This window comes from Sander lucioperca, chromosome 10 (assembly GCF_008315115.2).
Source record: "Sander lucioperca isolate FBNREF2018 chromosome 10, SLUC_FBN_1.2, whole genome shotgun sequence".
NCBI classification, from domain to species: Eukaryota; Metazoa; Chordata; class Actinopteri; order Perciformes; family Percidae; genus Sander; species Sander lucioperca.
In genome coordinates this window covers 12,195,912-12,208,508 of record NC_050182.1, presented here as the reverse complement: position 1 = coordinate 12,208,508, position 12,597 = coordinate 12,195,912, and the positions used below count along the sequence as shown (strand labels likewise).

General features: G+C 40.7%; 1 protein-coding gene across 3 annotated transcripts in view; it reads right to left on the bottom strand.

The window, feature by feature from the left end:
- vwde (von Willebrand factor D and EGF domains) overlaps positions 1-12,597 on the bottom strand; it is a 50,006-nt gene that overhangs the window by 26,211 nt on the left and 11,198 nt on the right. For 2 of the 3 annotated variants that reach the window (XM_036006169.1, XM_036006168.1), the window contains exons 3-8: positions 12,518-12,555; positions 6,053-6,243; positions 5,005-5,236; positions 3,905-3,979; positions 2,267-2,496; positions 651-740 (exon numbers count right to left, since the gene is read on the bottom strand). In XM_036006169.1, the coding sequence (XP_035862062.1) occupies positions 651-740; positions 2,267-2,496; positions 3,905-3,979; positions 5,005-5,236; positions 6,053-6,073 (648 nt within the window). In that variant the 5' untranslated portion in view covers positions 6,074-6,243; positions 12,518-12,555. Of the gene's footprint in view, positions 1-650; positions 741-2,266; positions 2,497-3,904; positions 3,980-5,004; positions 5,237-6,052; positions 6,244-9,756; positions 10,170-12,517; positions 12,556-12,597 lie in introns of those variants that run through there. The other variant, XM_031279425.2, reaches the window with a different exon arrangement.

Here is a 12,597-nt window from a genome sequence, read left to right as displayed (position 1 = left end):
AGTTCAGTCATTTGTAACTTACAACATTCAATACACTGGTAGAAACAAATAAATAGACATACCATTAATGCTTTTTCTTGCAATAGAATAAACAAACACAAACAAAAAAACAAAACAGGACCAAAAAGGTGTAGGCTGAAGCTTAAGATTATAACACCTACCCTTTTTACATGAATTATTGTCATTCATACAAAGTAATCAAAGAATACGGTGAAGAGAAAACTTAAAATTACTAAATTAAATAACAGAAGAAAAAAACTGTTTGAGTAGGATTTTATTTCTGATCTATGTTGATGGTCAGCAAGATAGCATCTTTTGTCTTCATAATATAACTTTGGGAAATATGCATATTTCGAACTTTGGACGGAATCAGGCCAGATGTTTACCCCTGCTTGCAGTTTTTATGCTACACTAAGCTAATTGCCCCCTTGGCTCTAGCTCCATATGCACAGACATACAATTGGTATTAATCTTATACCAATTATTTACCTATATTTAAATAAATGATATACAGTATACCATAAACAGAACAGTCACTTTTTATTCTGTGTAAGTATATTTATGCACACATGCACACAGGAGTATAATAAAAACCTACAGAGACAACACACACACACACAGTTATAAAACTATAGAATACTGTGATATACCATAATCCCAGCAAAGAACTCCTGACTTTCCACTGAAGAACTACGGACGTCTGGTGAGTCCAGGAAGAAACTGACGCTGGAGCAGTAAATCTGAGAGAGGGAGAGATTTGTGGTCTCATTTTAAAGAAAATCTGCAATTGATACGCCTACCTAGTAAAGGGAGAGAGTGAAGGAGAAGGAACAGAAGGAACCACATAGGAGAGAATCCTGGATGAATAAAAGGTTTTCTAGTTAAGGCCAGGTCACATACACATACATGACCAGTGCACAGTAAACAGGGTTTCTGCAGGTTTCATTAAGTCAAATTTAAGACTTTTCAAGACATTTTTAAGACCATTATGAATGAAATTTAAGACTCATATCGAGAAATAAAAAAACAAACAAAAAAAAAAAACATCAGATGTCAGACTCCAGAAACATCGTCTGAAACAATTCCCCGATTTCCTCATTCGCATAATAGGAGCGGTGTCTAGTCACCGTGAAAACACATTCTAAAGCGCTGCGGGAGCATTTCATTGAGCATTAGGAGGTAGCGTCACATGAACGTAGGAAAAGACCTGTTTAAAATAATTTAAGACCTAGAACACAATACTTCAGTGAATTTAATAATTTTTAAGGTCTTAAAGTTTGATTTTCAAATTTTAGACTGTTTTAGACTTTTTAAAGAGCCCCTATTATGCTTTTTTCATCTTTTAGTGTGTTATATAGTTTTTGTTTTTACTAGATGTATAAATTACAAAAAAACACATTTTACTCCAAATGGAGTTTTTCCTTCCACAGACAGCACTTTCTTCAACTGCCTTAAAACGGCTCGCCCACATTCCTGTTTGAAATTCCTCAATTAATGATGTCATTGATTGAGAAAGCCAGCCCAGTTTTTCATCTGTGGTGCCCATTGGTGCTGCCTGAGCAAACACAGCCTGCCCAGTGGCGTGTTTGAATTTGGTTGACCAATCACAACAGAGTCGGCCAGCTGACTAATCAGAGCAGACTGGGCTTTTCAGGAAGGCGGGCCATAAGTGTTTCAGGTGGAGGCACTGCAGCAATGGGCAGTATGAGAAACAGAATATGTTTTTGGAACATCAAAGCATGTAAACCTATCCTAGTAGACCAGAAGAGTACCAATATGATGCTGAAAAGGAGTATAATAGGGGCTCTTTAAGACCCCATGGAAACCCTGGTAAAACTTAAAGGTGCTGTAGGTAGGATTGTGAAGATCCAGGACTTAGCCAAAAAATTTGAACATCGACAACTTCTCAGTCCCTCCCCCCTTTCTGCTAAAGCCCAAAACGGTCTCCTAAGCCCCTCCCCCCACAAGGGAGAATGAATGCGTGTGCATGAGCAGTGATTGACACACAGTTAGACACCCCCCCTGGCCCTGATTGGATGATCTGAACAGGGAGCTGTGGATTTTTGCAAATCACACTACAGGCTGCAGGTGGTGCCAGAGGAGCCAGATTTCTTTTTTTATTACCTGTTTCATGTAGTTCTACTCAAACATAGGGTCAGTTTCAGCAAATATGACAGAAAGTTAGTTTTATAAGTCTTACCTACTGCACCTTTAACCACATGCTGACAGGTTTAAATAATAGCTTTTTTGATTTAAACAGAATAACCTTGTCCCCCAGACGGAGGTTGAAGCCGTCCAGCTCGATAAAGGCGGAGGTCTGGATGGTGGTCTCCTGTTTGAGCTCCTCCTTCCTGCCCTCAGGTGAGAGGCGGGACCAAGCCACCACGTAACCCAGAGAGCTGTTGGAGCTGCTCCCAAAGCTGCACTTCAGGTAGATGGACTTTCCTATCACCTCTGAGACAATCACTGGTGCAGATGGAATGGGAGGCTGCTTTGCTGACAGGAGAGAAGCAGAACGATTGGGTAGATTAGTGGCGTCTAACATGGGTTTTAGATTAGATGGTATTTACGCAATTTTTTTCTCTGCATGTTGGTAGTGTAAAAACCACAACAGAGGTGAAAAGGGAAGCCAATACAGCTTGTATTAAGAAATCAAGGCAATTTACAGTTTACTTTGTTGTATAGTACGTACATGTAAATCATTGTCTAATGTCAAAGTAAAATTAAGTTACCGTCTGCAATTTGATTCAACAATTTATTCCACTTTCTCGTATAAGGTTTGTTCACTCACAGGGTCCCTTTTAAACTTCATTAATGGTTTGATTATACAGTACAGCATATGGCCAAAAGTATGTGGACACCCTGTCTCCATTCACCCTGTTCTTTTAATCTGGAGCTGTTTTTCATGGTGTAGACCCTTAATCTCCTTTAAGAGAAATCATTGTGGCAACAGTTAGGGATAGGCCCAGTTGCAACATGACAGTGCACAAAGTCAGGTCCATAAAGAAATGGCTTTCCCAGTTTGGTGTGGGCTGGCCTGCACAGAGCCCATTCAGGTTCACATATCTGGAGGAAAGTCCAATTTAATGGTCTGCAATGTAATGGACTGCCCATGTTTTTAGAATAAAATGTTCAACTATCATATATGAGTTCAACGTTTAGTGGTGAACACACTTTGTTCAGGCATCCATGTATTTTTGTGCCAAATAATCTATATTCAGAAGAAAATAAGAGACTAACCCAGATGATATACTGTAAGCTTCATAAAGTGTGCTTTGTTTACCGCTGCTATTAAATTAACAAACATAAACACATCATTCACTAACATTGGGCAGGAGACTGGTGCTAATTTCCATTCCAGGTGGATTTAATGACAACAACTACAACGTCTACTTCTAAACTTTATCATGACTGACAAATGCAGAAAATGGTTATGCAGAGGAAGGTAGCTACAGCTGAGGTACATGAATTCATGTATATACTGTTAGCAGTTCTAGCCAAAAAAAATATATATGTAGCAAGCCCTGCTCTCTGAGTTTAAAAGTAGAAAAGAGAGCTTGGGAATCACAGCAACCTGAATTCCATTATTTAAAACAATGTAATGAAGATATTCAGAGATATTTCATCTCTCTCTAATTAAACCTCCCTCCTCCTTTCCACCTCTGCCAGCTTCCTAAAACCTGCCTTGGCGTAATTCACGACCTGGCTTAGGGCCGTCACCATGGAGACGAGGCCCAGCGGACGCTGGGACACATGCTCAGCTCGTTAAGAGGAGCGGTGAGGGGGCCGGCGGTGCATTCCTGACCGCATGGCAACTCCCTGACCTCTTGATTGTTTTGGTGTTTGACCTAACACGAGGAGGCAAGCGTACAGTAAGCTGTAAACACAGCAGCAGGATTCTCACTGTTACATGTTCCATCGACGTTCAGCTCGTCAGGGCCGCAGCTCAGCGATGTTGTGGGTAAAATGTCCAACATCTCTGTTAAGACAGATAAGAGAGCAACAACGTTAATTAACATAATAGAATATACTACATGGCAGAGAAGAGACTCTGTGAGGTTGTTTTTTGTTTTTTTCTCTTAGAATCTAGGAAGCAGTTTAGTGAAGTGCCATTATGTCGAAAAGTGTTGATGTGTATCCTAGAAAGGAAAAGAAAGCCTCACACTCATTACTCTGTTGCATTCTAAAGATCTACATCTTGCCATATTGCCTTCTTCAGGATAATTGCGTATCCTGTCTCCGTCTGGGCACTATGGTATGTTCCCATGATATTAACATCCTTCATATTTACATGATGCAGATGCGAGCAGCAATAACACTCCATTTTACTGTTAGAATCATATAACAGGACACCTCAAACTTTGTACCAATCAACGATTAAAGGTGCAGTAAGTAAGACTTATAAAACTAACTTTCTATCATATTTGCTGAAACTGACCCTATGTTCCAGTAGAACTACATGAAACAGGTAATTTAAAAATAAATCTGGCTCCTCTGGCACCACCTACAGCCTGTAGTGTGATTTGCAAAAATCCACAGCTCCCTGTTCAGATGCACCAATCAGGGCCAGGGGGGGGTGTCTAACTGTGTGTCAATCACTGCTCATGCACACACATTCATTCTCCCTTGTGGGGGGAGGGGCTTAGGAGACCGTTTTGGGCTTTAGCGGAAAGGGGGGAGGGACTGAGAAGTTGTCGATGTTCAAATTTTTTGGCTAAGTCCTGGATCTTCACAATCCTACCTACAGCACCTTTAACTGTGTTTCTAAATTGGCGCAAATGTACATTAAACTGCAGGTAACCAACAATACTTCTATTTTGTGCTGTATTACCATCTAATCTCAGAGGTGAAACAAACTCTGGACTTAACTGGCAACTAAAAAAAATGGATAATAAGGATGACTATTTGAATATGGATCTTTTACTTCTGTAGTAATTGGTCATGCATAAGCTTAATACTGTACTCTGAAATATAGAACATAATGGACTTTCTGTTTTGACATACCCTGAGCACAGTATCCCATGCATCCCTGCGTAGGCTGCAGCAGGTAAACGTAGAAATCTCCACAGTTGCGAACGGTGACCGGGATGCGGAACATGCAGCAGTCTTTGCTTGTGCCAGGGAAGAGCTGCCAGGCAGCGCAGGCCGTCAGCTGCCTCACCTCCTGGGGCCCCGGCAGGGACTCCCCCTCACCCAGGGACAGCCACACAGGAGCCTGAGTCCCACAGTGGTTCACCTGGATGTTTAGAAAGACATTGAGGGGAGGACATTAGGGCACACATTTTTACTGTAGTTACTTTTCTGTACTAAGGTGAAACGTGACATATTAATGAAAGCTTTAAGGTTTGCTATTCTCAGCAACTGATAAAAATAGAAATGGGTAGTATCGGCAGCAAAGATGTCACAAACATAGGCCTACAAAATCACTTTAAGCTAATATAGCATAAATCCGAAAATGCTATTTTGTAACAGTCGCATGTTATGCTCCTTTAAAAAAAAATCCTTTGTCTGACAAATCTAGCCATTTATGCACCATCATCATAAAGACATCGCATGTTATTATGTAACACGTGTTCGCAGCGATCCATTCTTTCTTCCTCCGCCCACTCCTGTGGATATCTATCACCCAGGGAGAGCAGTGATGCCCTGGGAAGGCAGAGGGAGGCTGACACTTCAGATGGATCCTGCAGGCTCATCACAGCAGAACACCCGCAGGAAATAAGACACATTCCAGCTCTCCTTGCACTTTCCTTCATAAATATTATGCACACACACACACACACACACACACACACACACACACACACACACAGATAACTGTGTGTGTACACAAGTGCAAATGTATTCATGCATGCACACACGCTAATTGATTTTTATAACATACTCAAATAAATGGAGATCAAGGGTTGTTTGGGAAGATAGAAAAAATACATCCAAACTAAATCACAGTATTATGGCTTAGCTGTGATGTAAAGTAGACATGATTTGCTGTAGACTAGACTGGAATGGTCCATTAATGACAAAGATTACTCAACACATGCAGATCATTTACCTCCACACACTGGGTGGGCATGCTGGCTGGCTTGTCAAAGATCTGAAACTGGTACCAGCCCGGAGTGAGGGAGTGGTCGCAGATGAAGTCCTGCAGGGCCGACTGCTGCAACCAGCTGGAGCTGAAGGTAGTGCTGCGGTAGGGGTCCTGGAGGATGGAGTGGCCGCCCGGTGCACACTCTGGAGGGGGCACTGCAAGTCCAGCCAGAGAGACAACGTGAGCACTGGATGTACACCAAGAGTGTCAGATGTATGGAAGGCTTTCTGCAGGACAAATAGTGAATTGTCTGGTCTGCACGCAAGATAAACATTTCAAATTGAATTTCAAAGCTAGTAAGTAAAAAGGTCTGGTGCTGCTCAGTGTTGAGGTTTGCACACAAAGCATGAAATGCTCTGAGACATGACAAATGAATGGCATGAGAGAGAGAGTGCATGATTTTATAGTTTTTAGGCTATGAATACAGTTACTGAATATGACTAAAATGATTTTGCATAGAAGAAACTGACTGACTGACAGCAAAGGAAAATATGATGTGAACAGGAGTAGAGCTAAATATAACACAATCGGCAATTACAACACTAGCAAATATTAAGAAGACATGACAAATGGGTAAATTATTTTAGGAGCATTTCACAGTGATAGGGTAGGGATTTCTGAACAACTCCACCTAATTCAAAGATCCATTAGGTAAGGGAACAATTCTGAAGAGGTCAAAACTCCAGCAACACTTGAAGTATAAAGAACAACTTTATTTTGAGACCAATGAAGGTCATCAGTGGTCTTCTTCAGGGAGTTTTGACCTCTTCAAAATCCATCTGGCCAACAGAAGACATGCCATGAGCCAATCTACTAGAAGAACATTCAATACAACAGTGTCTTAAAGAAATTATATTTCACATTATGGAAAACCTGGAGCAGGTCCAAGAAAGGTCAGTCTGGGTCTTAATACTGTAGGATGGATGACAACAGGTTGGCTCCTTATAGAGAGAGAACTGTTCCTTTATAAGACAAAATCATAACGACACAAAACCAAACTGAAGTAGGCTGACTGAAGTTAAACGAAATGGTAATTAGCTGAAGAAGCAAAACCAGAGAATTTTAAGCGTTTCAAGAGTTTGTAATGGCACAAAGTGACACACAAGCGTGTTTCCAGACCTCTGAAAAAAATGGCTATCAATCTTTGAGGCTTTGTGGCATACCCAATTGCGACTAGGATTGGGAAATTAGGTGAGGGTGATAATTTACCCTCAACATCTTTGAACACAGGTAACTAAGGAGGTCAAAAGAGAGAGAGGCTTAAAGCTATAGAGCGTAGTTTCTATCTCCCCCATGAGGAATTCTAAGTAATGAGGGGTGGTGATGGCGCAGTGGATATGACACATGCCTTTGGTGACATATATAGCAGTTGTAAGTCGCTTTGGATAAAAGCGTCAGCTAAATGACATATAATGTAATGTAATGATAACAACACTGTCGGAGCATCCACATGACGCAAGCCCCTGGTGATCACGCATCACCCCCACCCCTCCCACAGAGGATTAAAAAAACATGATGGACTCTTCAGAAGAGGTAATTATCTTCACACAAGCTTTTCCGCGCGAAAGTCGCCGAACGACACCATTTTGTTAACATAGCGATACTGAGAAATACAGAGAGTTTTGTTAAGCTGATAGGCTTAATTAGCTATGTATCAACTCATTTGGCAGTGGCCTGAATGTAATGGACGCCTATTAATACTAAATAGTTGTGCACTATAGCTTTAAGGTTTCTCGTGTGTGACCATAGAAGTTATAGACCATATATATATATATATATATATATATATATATATATATATATATATATATATATTATATATATACTTGGTATTAATCAGCTTTTGGTAAAAATGAATCGCAATATTATCGAAATCGCAATATGAACTAGTGCAATATCCAAATCGCAGGGGGGCACGATATTTCTTAAAAGCAAAATATGTGTCAAACCATTCTAAAATAAGGTATTGTGGTCTTTTTTTTCTGTTTGGTACAGATCCTCGCAAAAAAAAAAAAAAAAATAAAAAAAAAATCACACTTTTTTCACTTATTTTTTTTTTTATATTTTTCAATGAAAATGAGAATAATGATACAAAAATGATCAATTCCCTCCAGTATCGTGAATCATATCGCAATCGCAATATCAGTCAAAATAATTGCAATTAGATATTTTCCTAATATCGTGCAGCCCTAGTTGGAAACATCATTCCTTTTGCTTACAATAAGCATGTTAAGAAAACAGTTTGAGGTTGAATGTGAAGCTAAAGCAGGAGACCAACTATTTCTTTGGATCATTCAAAGTAAATCCTGATTGTAGTTCACTCAAAAAAATTCTAAATAAAAGACTTTAAAACGTTGCTTGAGTGGAAGGAAGTCCTAAAACTGCTACAGAGAAAGTTAAGGTCAGCAGGTTAAAGGCTGACTCTTAAACACACAGTTTGAGTGCTTTGGGGTCATTAGAACCACCAATAACATAAAACTGGAACATCTTTCAAACTTCTGCAAAGGAAGATGTCAAGGCAAGCTCTGAACATGACACTGCAGTGTTTTGTTGTGACCACATGACATGATCCATTTCCATGGCTGAAACTGAGGGAGTACAGAGGCTGCAAGAATCAGTAAGAGAGGATCATCAAGACTTTACGATGAAATCTCATTAACGTGGCTGAATTAACATGCTGGGGGCCCTGTGGAAATTGGACTTGTGTCATCGTTCTGCATAGCTAGCTGCCTAGCTACATTCATGAAAAAATAGCAACAGACAAATGGTGACAAGTTGAAATTGATGCAGCTGAAGGGTTTGTTGTGAGTCTACCTACAGAAAATCAACATGTGTGTTTGACCAATGTTAAAAAACCTTAAGATTTATGCTCATTGCAACAGCTACTGCAGCTTATATGTCGCACAAAAATGTTAGCGGGACACACAGTAAAAGTCGCCGGCCGCTACTGACTGGTTAAAGCAAAACAAAACAAAATAACCCCCTCCCAACAAGAAACGGCGCAAAAGTCATGGAAGGCTCAACATCAGGAAGTGAACACAGGTGACTAATGAGGTCAAAGAGAGAGAGAGAGAGGATTACGGTTTATAGTGTGTGACCATAGAAGTTAAAACATGATCATAAAGGCATATGGACACAAAAGTGAGGGCAATGAGGAAGAAAAAGAACCAAAAACCATCTAGCCCTAAAGTGAAAGATGATAGCCTGACAGCGGTGACAGGCAGACGAGCTGCTGAAGGATACAACAGGAGGCTGTCAAAGCTCCCAATAGACACCCTTCATTCTCAAACACCTGGTTGCTTCAGTCCTGATCAGTTTGGACAGGAACTCTGAGAATCCACATCCTGTGTGCCTGTCAGAGCCAGCGGCCTGAGAGACATAACACTGACCATGAGACTTAGAGGTATGTGGCCTTGGATGACAGTTAGGCTACATGATGGATGAGATGGTGTCCGCTTCTTTTTAGCCAAAACTACCAGAAGAATCTGGGGACTTTGAGCTCTTTGGTATACAGTGATTACATTAGATTTTTAATCCCATTTTTGGTTTGTAAATTGTTATTTTTCTTACTGAGGAAGACGGCAAAGAGTAGTTTAACAAGATGTGTGCTCATTAAATTTAAAAAGTCACACTCGGTTTTTGTGAATTACTAAGAGGGGTGAGCTTACCTGTTTGAGCGTGCATTGCGTTAGGAAGTAAAAACACAACGCACGGAAGAAGTTTAAAAACGGTTTCAAGTCTCATCGTCCCGCCGCGTCCAGCGCGCGACTTTGCCAACCAAGCAGCGCGAGCACTGGCACCGTTTTACCCCAAAGTCCTTTCTGTCTGCTCAGAGCATTAACAGGAGCCGTCGTTTCCGTTATCCGAACCAAAACAAGTGAAGCCGGAGGAACTAAGGAGGTAGTAGGCTACTTGAGGGTTGTTACTGTCACTTCTGGTTGGAGTGAATGGAGAGGCTGTCGGCTGATCCGAGACGCCGGACTGCAGCGGCTGGCTGCCCACAGACTGCTGCAGGCTGCAGCTTCATAGTGTGTTAGGAGGGGCATCAGCGGTAATACACCTTCTCAGGACCCAAAGCTCCACACCTCTGCCAGTATCATCACTAGAAAAGATTCAGCTTTTGCTGTAATGTAACTAAGTACATTTACTCAACAAGTACTGTACTTCAGTACAATTTAGCCATAATTCCTTTACTTGAGTATTTTATAATACTTTAATAATTGAATGATCTCCCGGGAGGAAATTACAATTTTTTCACTTTGTTTTTAGAACACACATTACACACAGGCCTGAAATATACACACATGTTCAGGACCTATACTGTACATGTACAAATGGAGAGCTATCAGAGTGAGGGGGCATCAACTGCTGGACAGGCACCCCAAGCAGTTGGGGGGGGGGGGTTCTGTGCCTTGCTCAAGAGCACCTTGGCAGTGCCCAGGAGGTGAACTGGCACCTGTACAGCTACCAGTCCACACTCAGTACTTTGGTCTGTATGGGGAATTGAACCGGAAACACTCTGGTTCCCAACTCAACTCCCTACGGAATGAGCTAACGCTATGCAATGTTTTCTCCATTTCTAAAGGGGGGAAAACAGACTGATCATCTAATCATGGAAGTTCACTACTGGCCAGCCAGTTACACTTTATAAGTCAACTCTCCAAACCACTAAAACAGATGGCCCACATGCTACATTTTTCAGGGAAAGGGCTTCAGCCAAAGAGTGGGATTTTGGATAAGACAGATATCACAGTCAGGTCCTTTCCATACTGCTCGTTTCCATTCTCACGCTTTAACATCAGCCGTGCTACTCAGATATAAAGTTTCACTGGCAGGAGCTGAGGAGCTGAGGCTGATTATTCTGTCAAGGACAAGAAACTGATCTCTTTAGAAGAGGAAATAAGAAACAGAGGAAGTGATAGCTCAATTTGTGTGATTAACTGTAAATTCTGGAGGTATTTTTGCAGTGGCAGGGGTGTTGAATGAAGATGAACACAAATGTGTGTTAGTTTGGATAGTTATATCCTAATATGGTAAGAGAAACCATAGATGAGGTACTGTGTCCCATGCAAACTGTTAAAAGTATACAGTCAATTAACAACAGGAATCCAAATTTTATTTCAAATGTGTTGCATGTTACAACAATTTAGGGCTAAAACTAACAATTATTTTCATCATTGATGAAGCTGCTGATTATTTTTCTCAAATAATTTATTATTTGTGTTGCCTATAAAATGTAAGAAAATAATGAAAAATGTCCATTCAAGTTTTCCAGAGCCCAAGAGATGACGTCTTCAAATGTCCAGTTTTGTCCCAAACCCAAAGGTATTCACTTTACACATATATAAAACAGGGAAAAAGCAGGAAATGCTCACATTTTTGAAGCTGCTACCAGCAAATGTTTGCCATTTTTACTTGTGGAGTAAATAATCATTCATTAAGATAGTTGATAATTAGATTTCTGACAATTGACTACTCGACTAATTGTTCCAGCTCTTCAACAATTTCCCTAACTGAGAGCTGTTTGAGCTGATTTTGCTTGTTCAAACAGGATAATCCACTCCGATGTAGAAGTTGAGACGGTGCTGTAGTGTCTCTTTTTAAAACTCAGACTAAGGATTTTTTTGAAGTATCAGCAGGAGGACCATTTTTGAAATAAAGTGGATGGTTTAAGTAAACTGTGAAGTTTCAATAAAGTCAGTTAGACAATATTCTGTGATTAACGATGAATAAACCTTTGGACCATTATTTCTGCAGGTCTCGAGAGAACCAAAGGGAATCTTCCAGCTGTGCAGGCTGTAGACTGTCTTCTCCCGGAGGTGCCTGACTGTCTTGGTTGGTCTGTTCGACTCCCAGGTTGAGGAGGAATATAACCCCTCCCTCATAAATCTCCTGGACCATCAACCTGCTCAGAGCCTGGAATAGCCATCAAGTAAAAACCCACTCCCGTCTGCTTATGCCTCCACTTACACAGCCAGCAGTTAAATCTTAAACGGCCTCCCGGATGGAAAACATCTACGTCAAGAGACATATAAACAGTGCATAACATGCATGAGATTTAGCCTTCAAGTTCCAAAAAATAGTGGGAAATAAATGGGGATAATTGCCTCGTTTGATACTTTAATTTACATACATGAGCTCATTCTGTGCAATTTGCTCTTATTATAATCAGTTATTCAGACGTGGGAGAAATGGCGGCAGTGCAGTGTCCCCTGGGAAATGTGATATCAGCTAAATGATGCAGGAAATGCAAACTGAATATAATTACCTTGACCTCCACTACTGAAAGGAAAACTTAAAAGACTTCAAGTGCACACAAGGAGCAGAAAAGCACAGAAGAATAATTTAAGCACAGATAGATCAGCCATAAACCCCGGTCCATAACCATGTTCTAAAAGTCTAAAGATGAACACTCTTTCCCAGTTTTACCTTTTTGCCTTCCTCACTCTTGTTTCTCGCTCCATCATCTGCATGAAAATAAAAAATAAAAACATCAGTTGAAATGAATA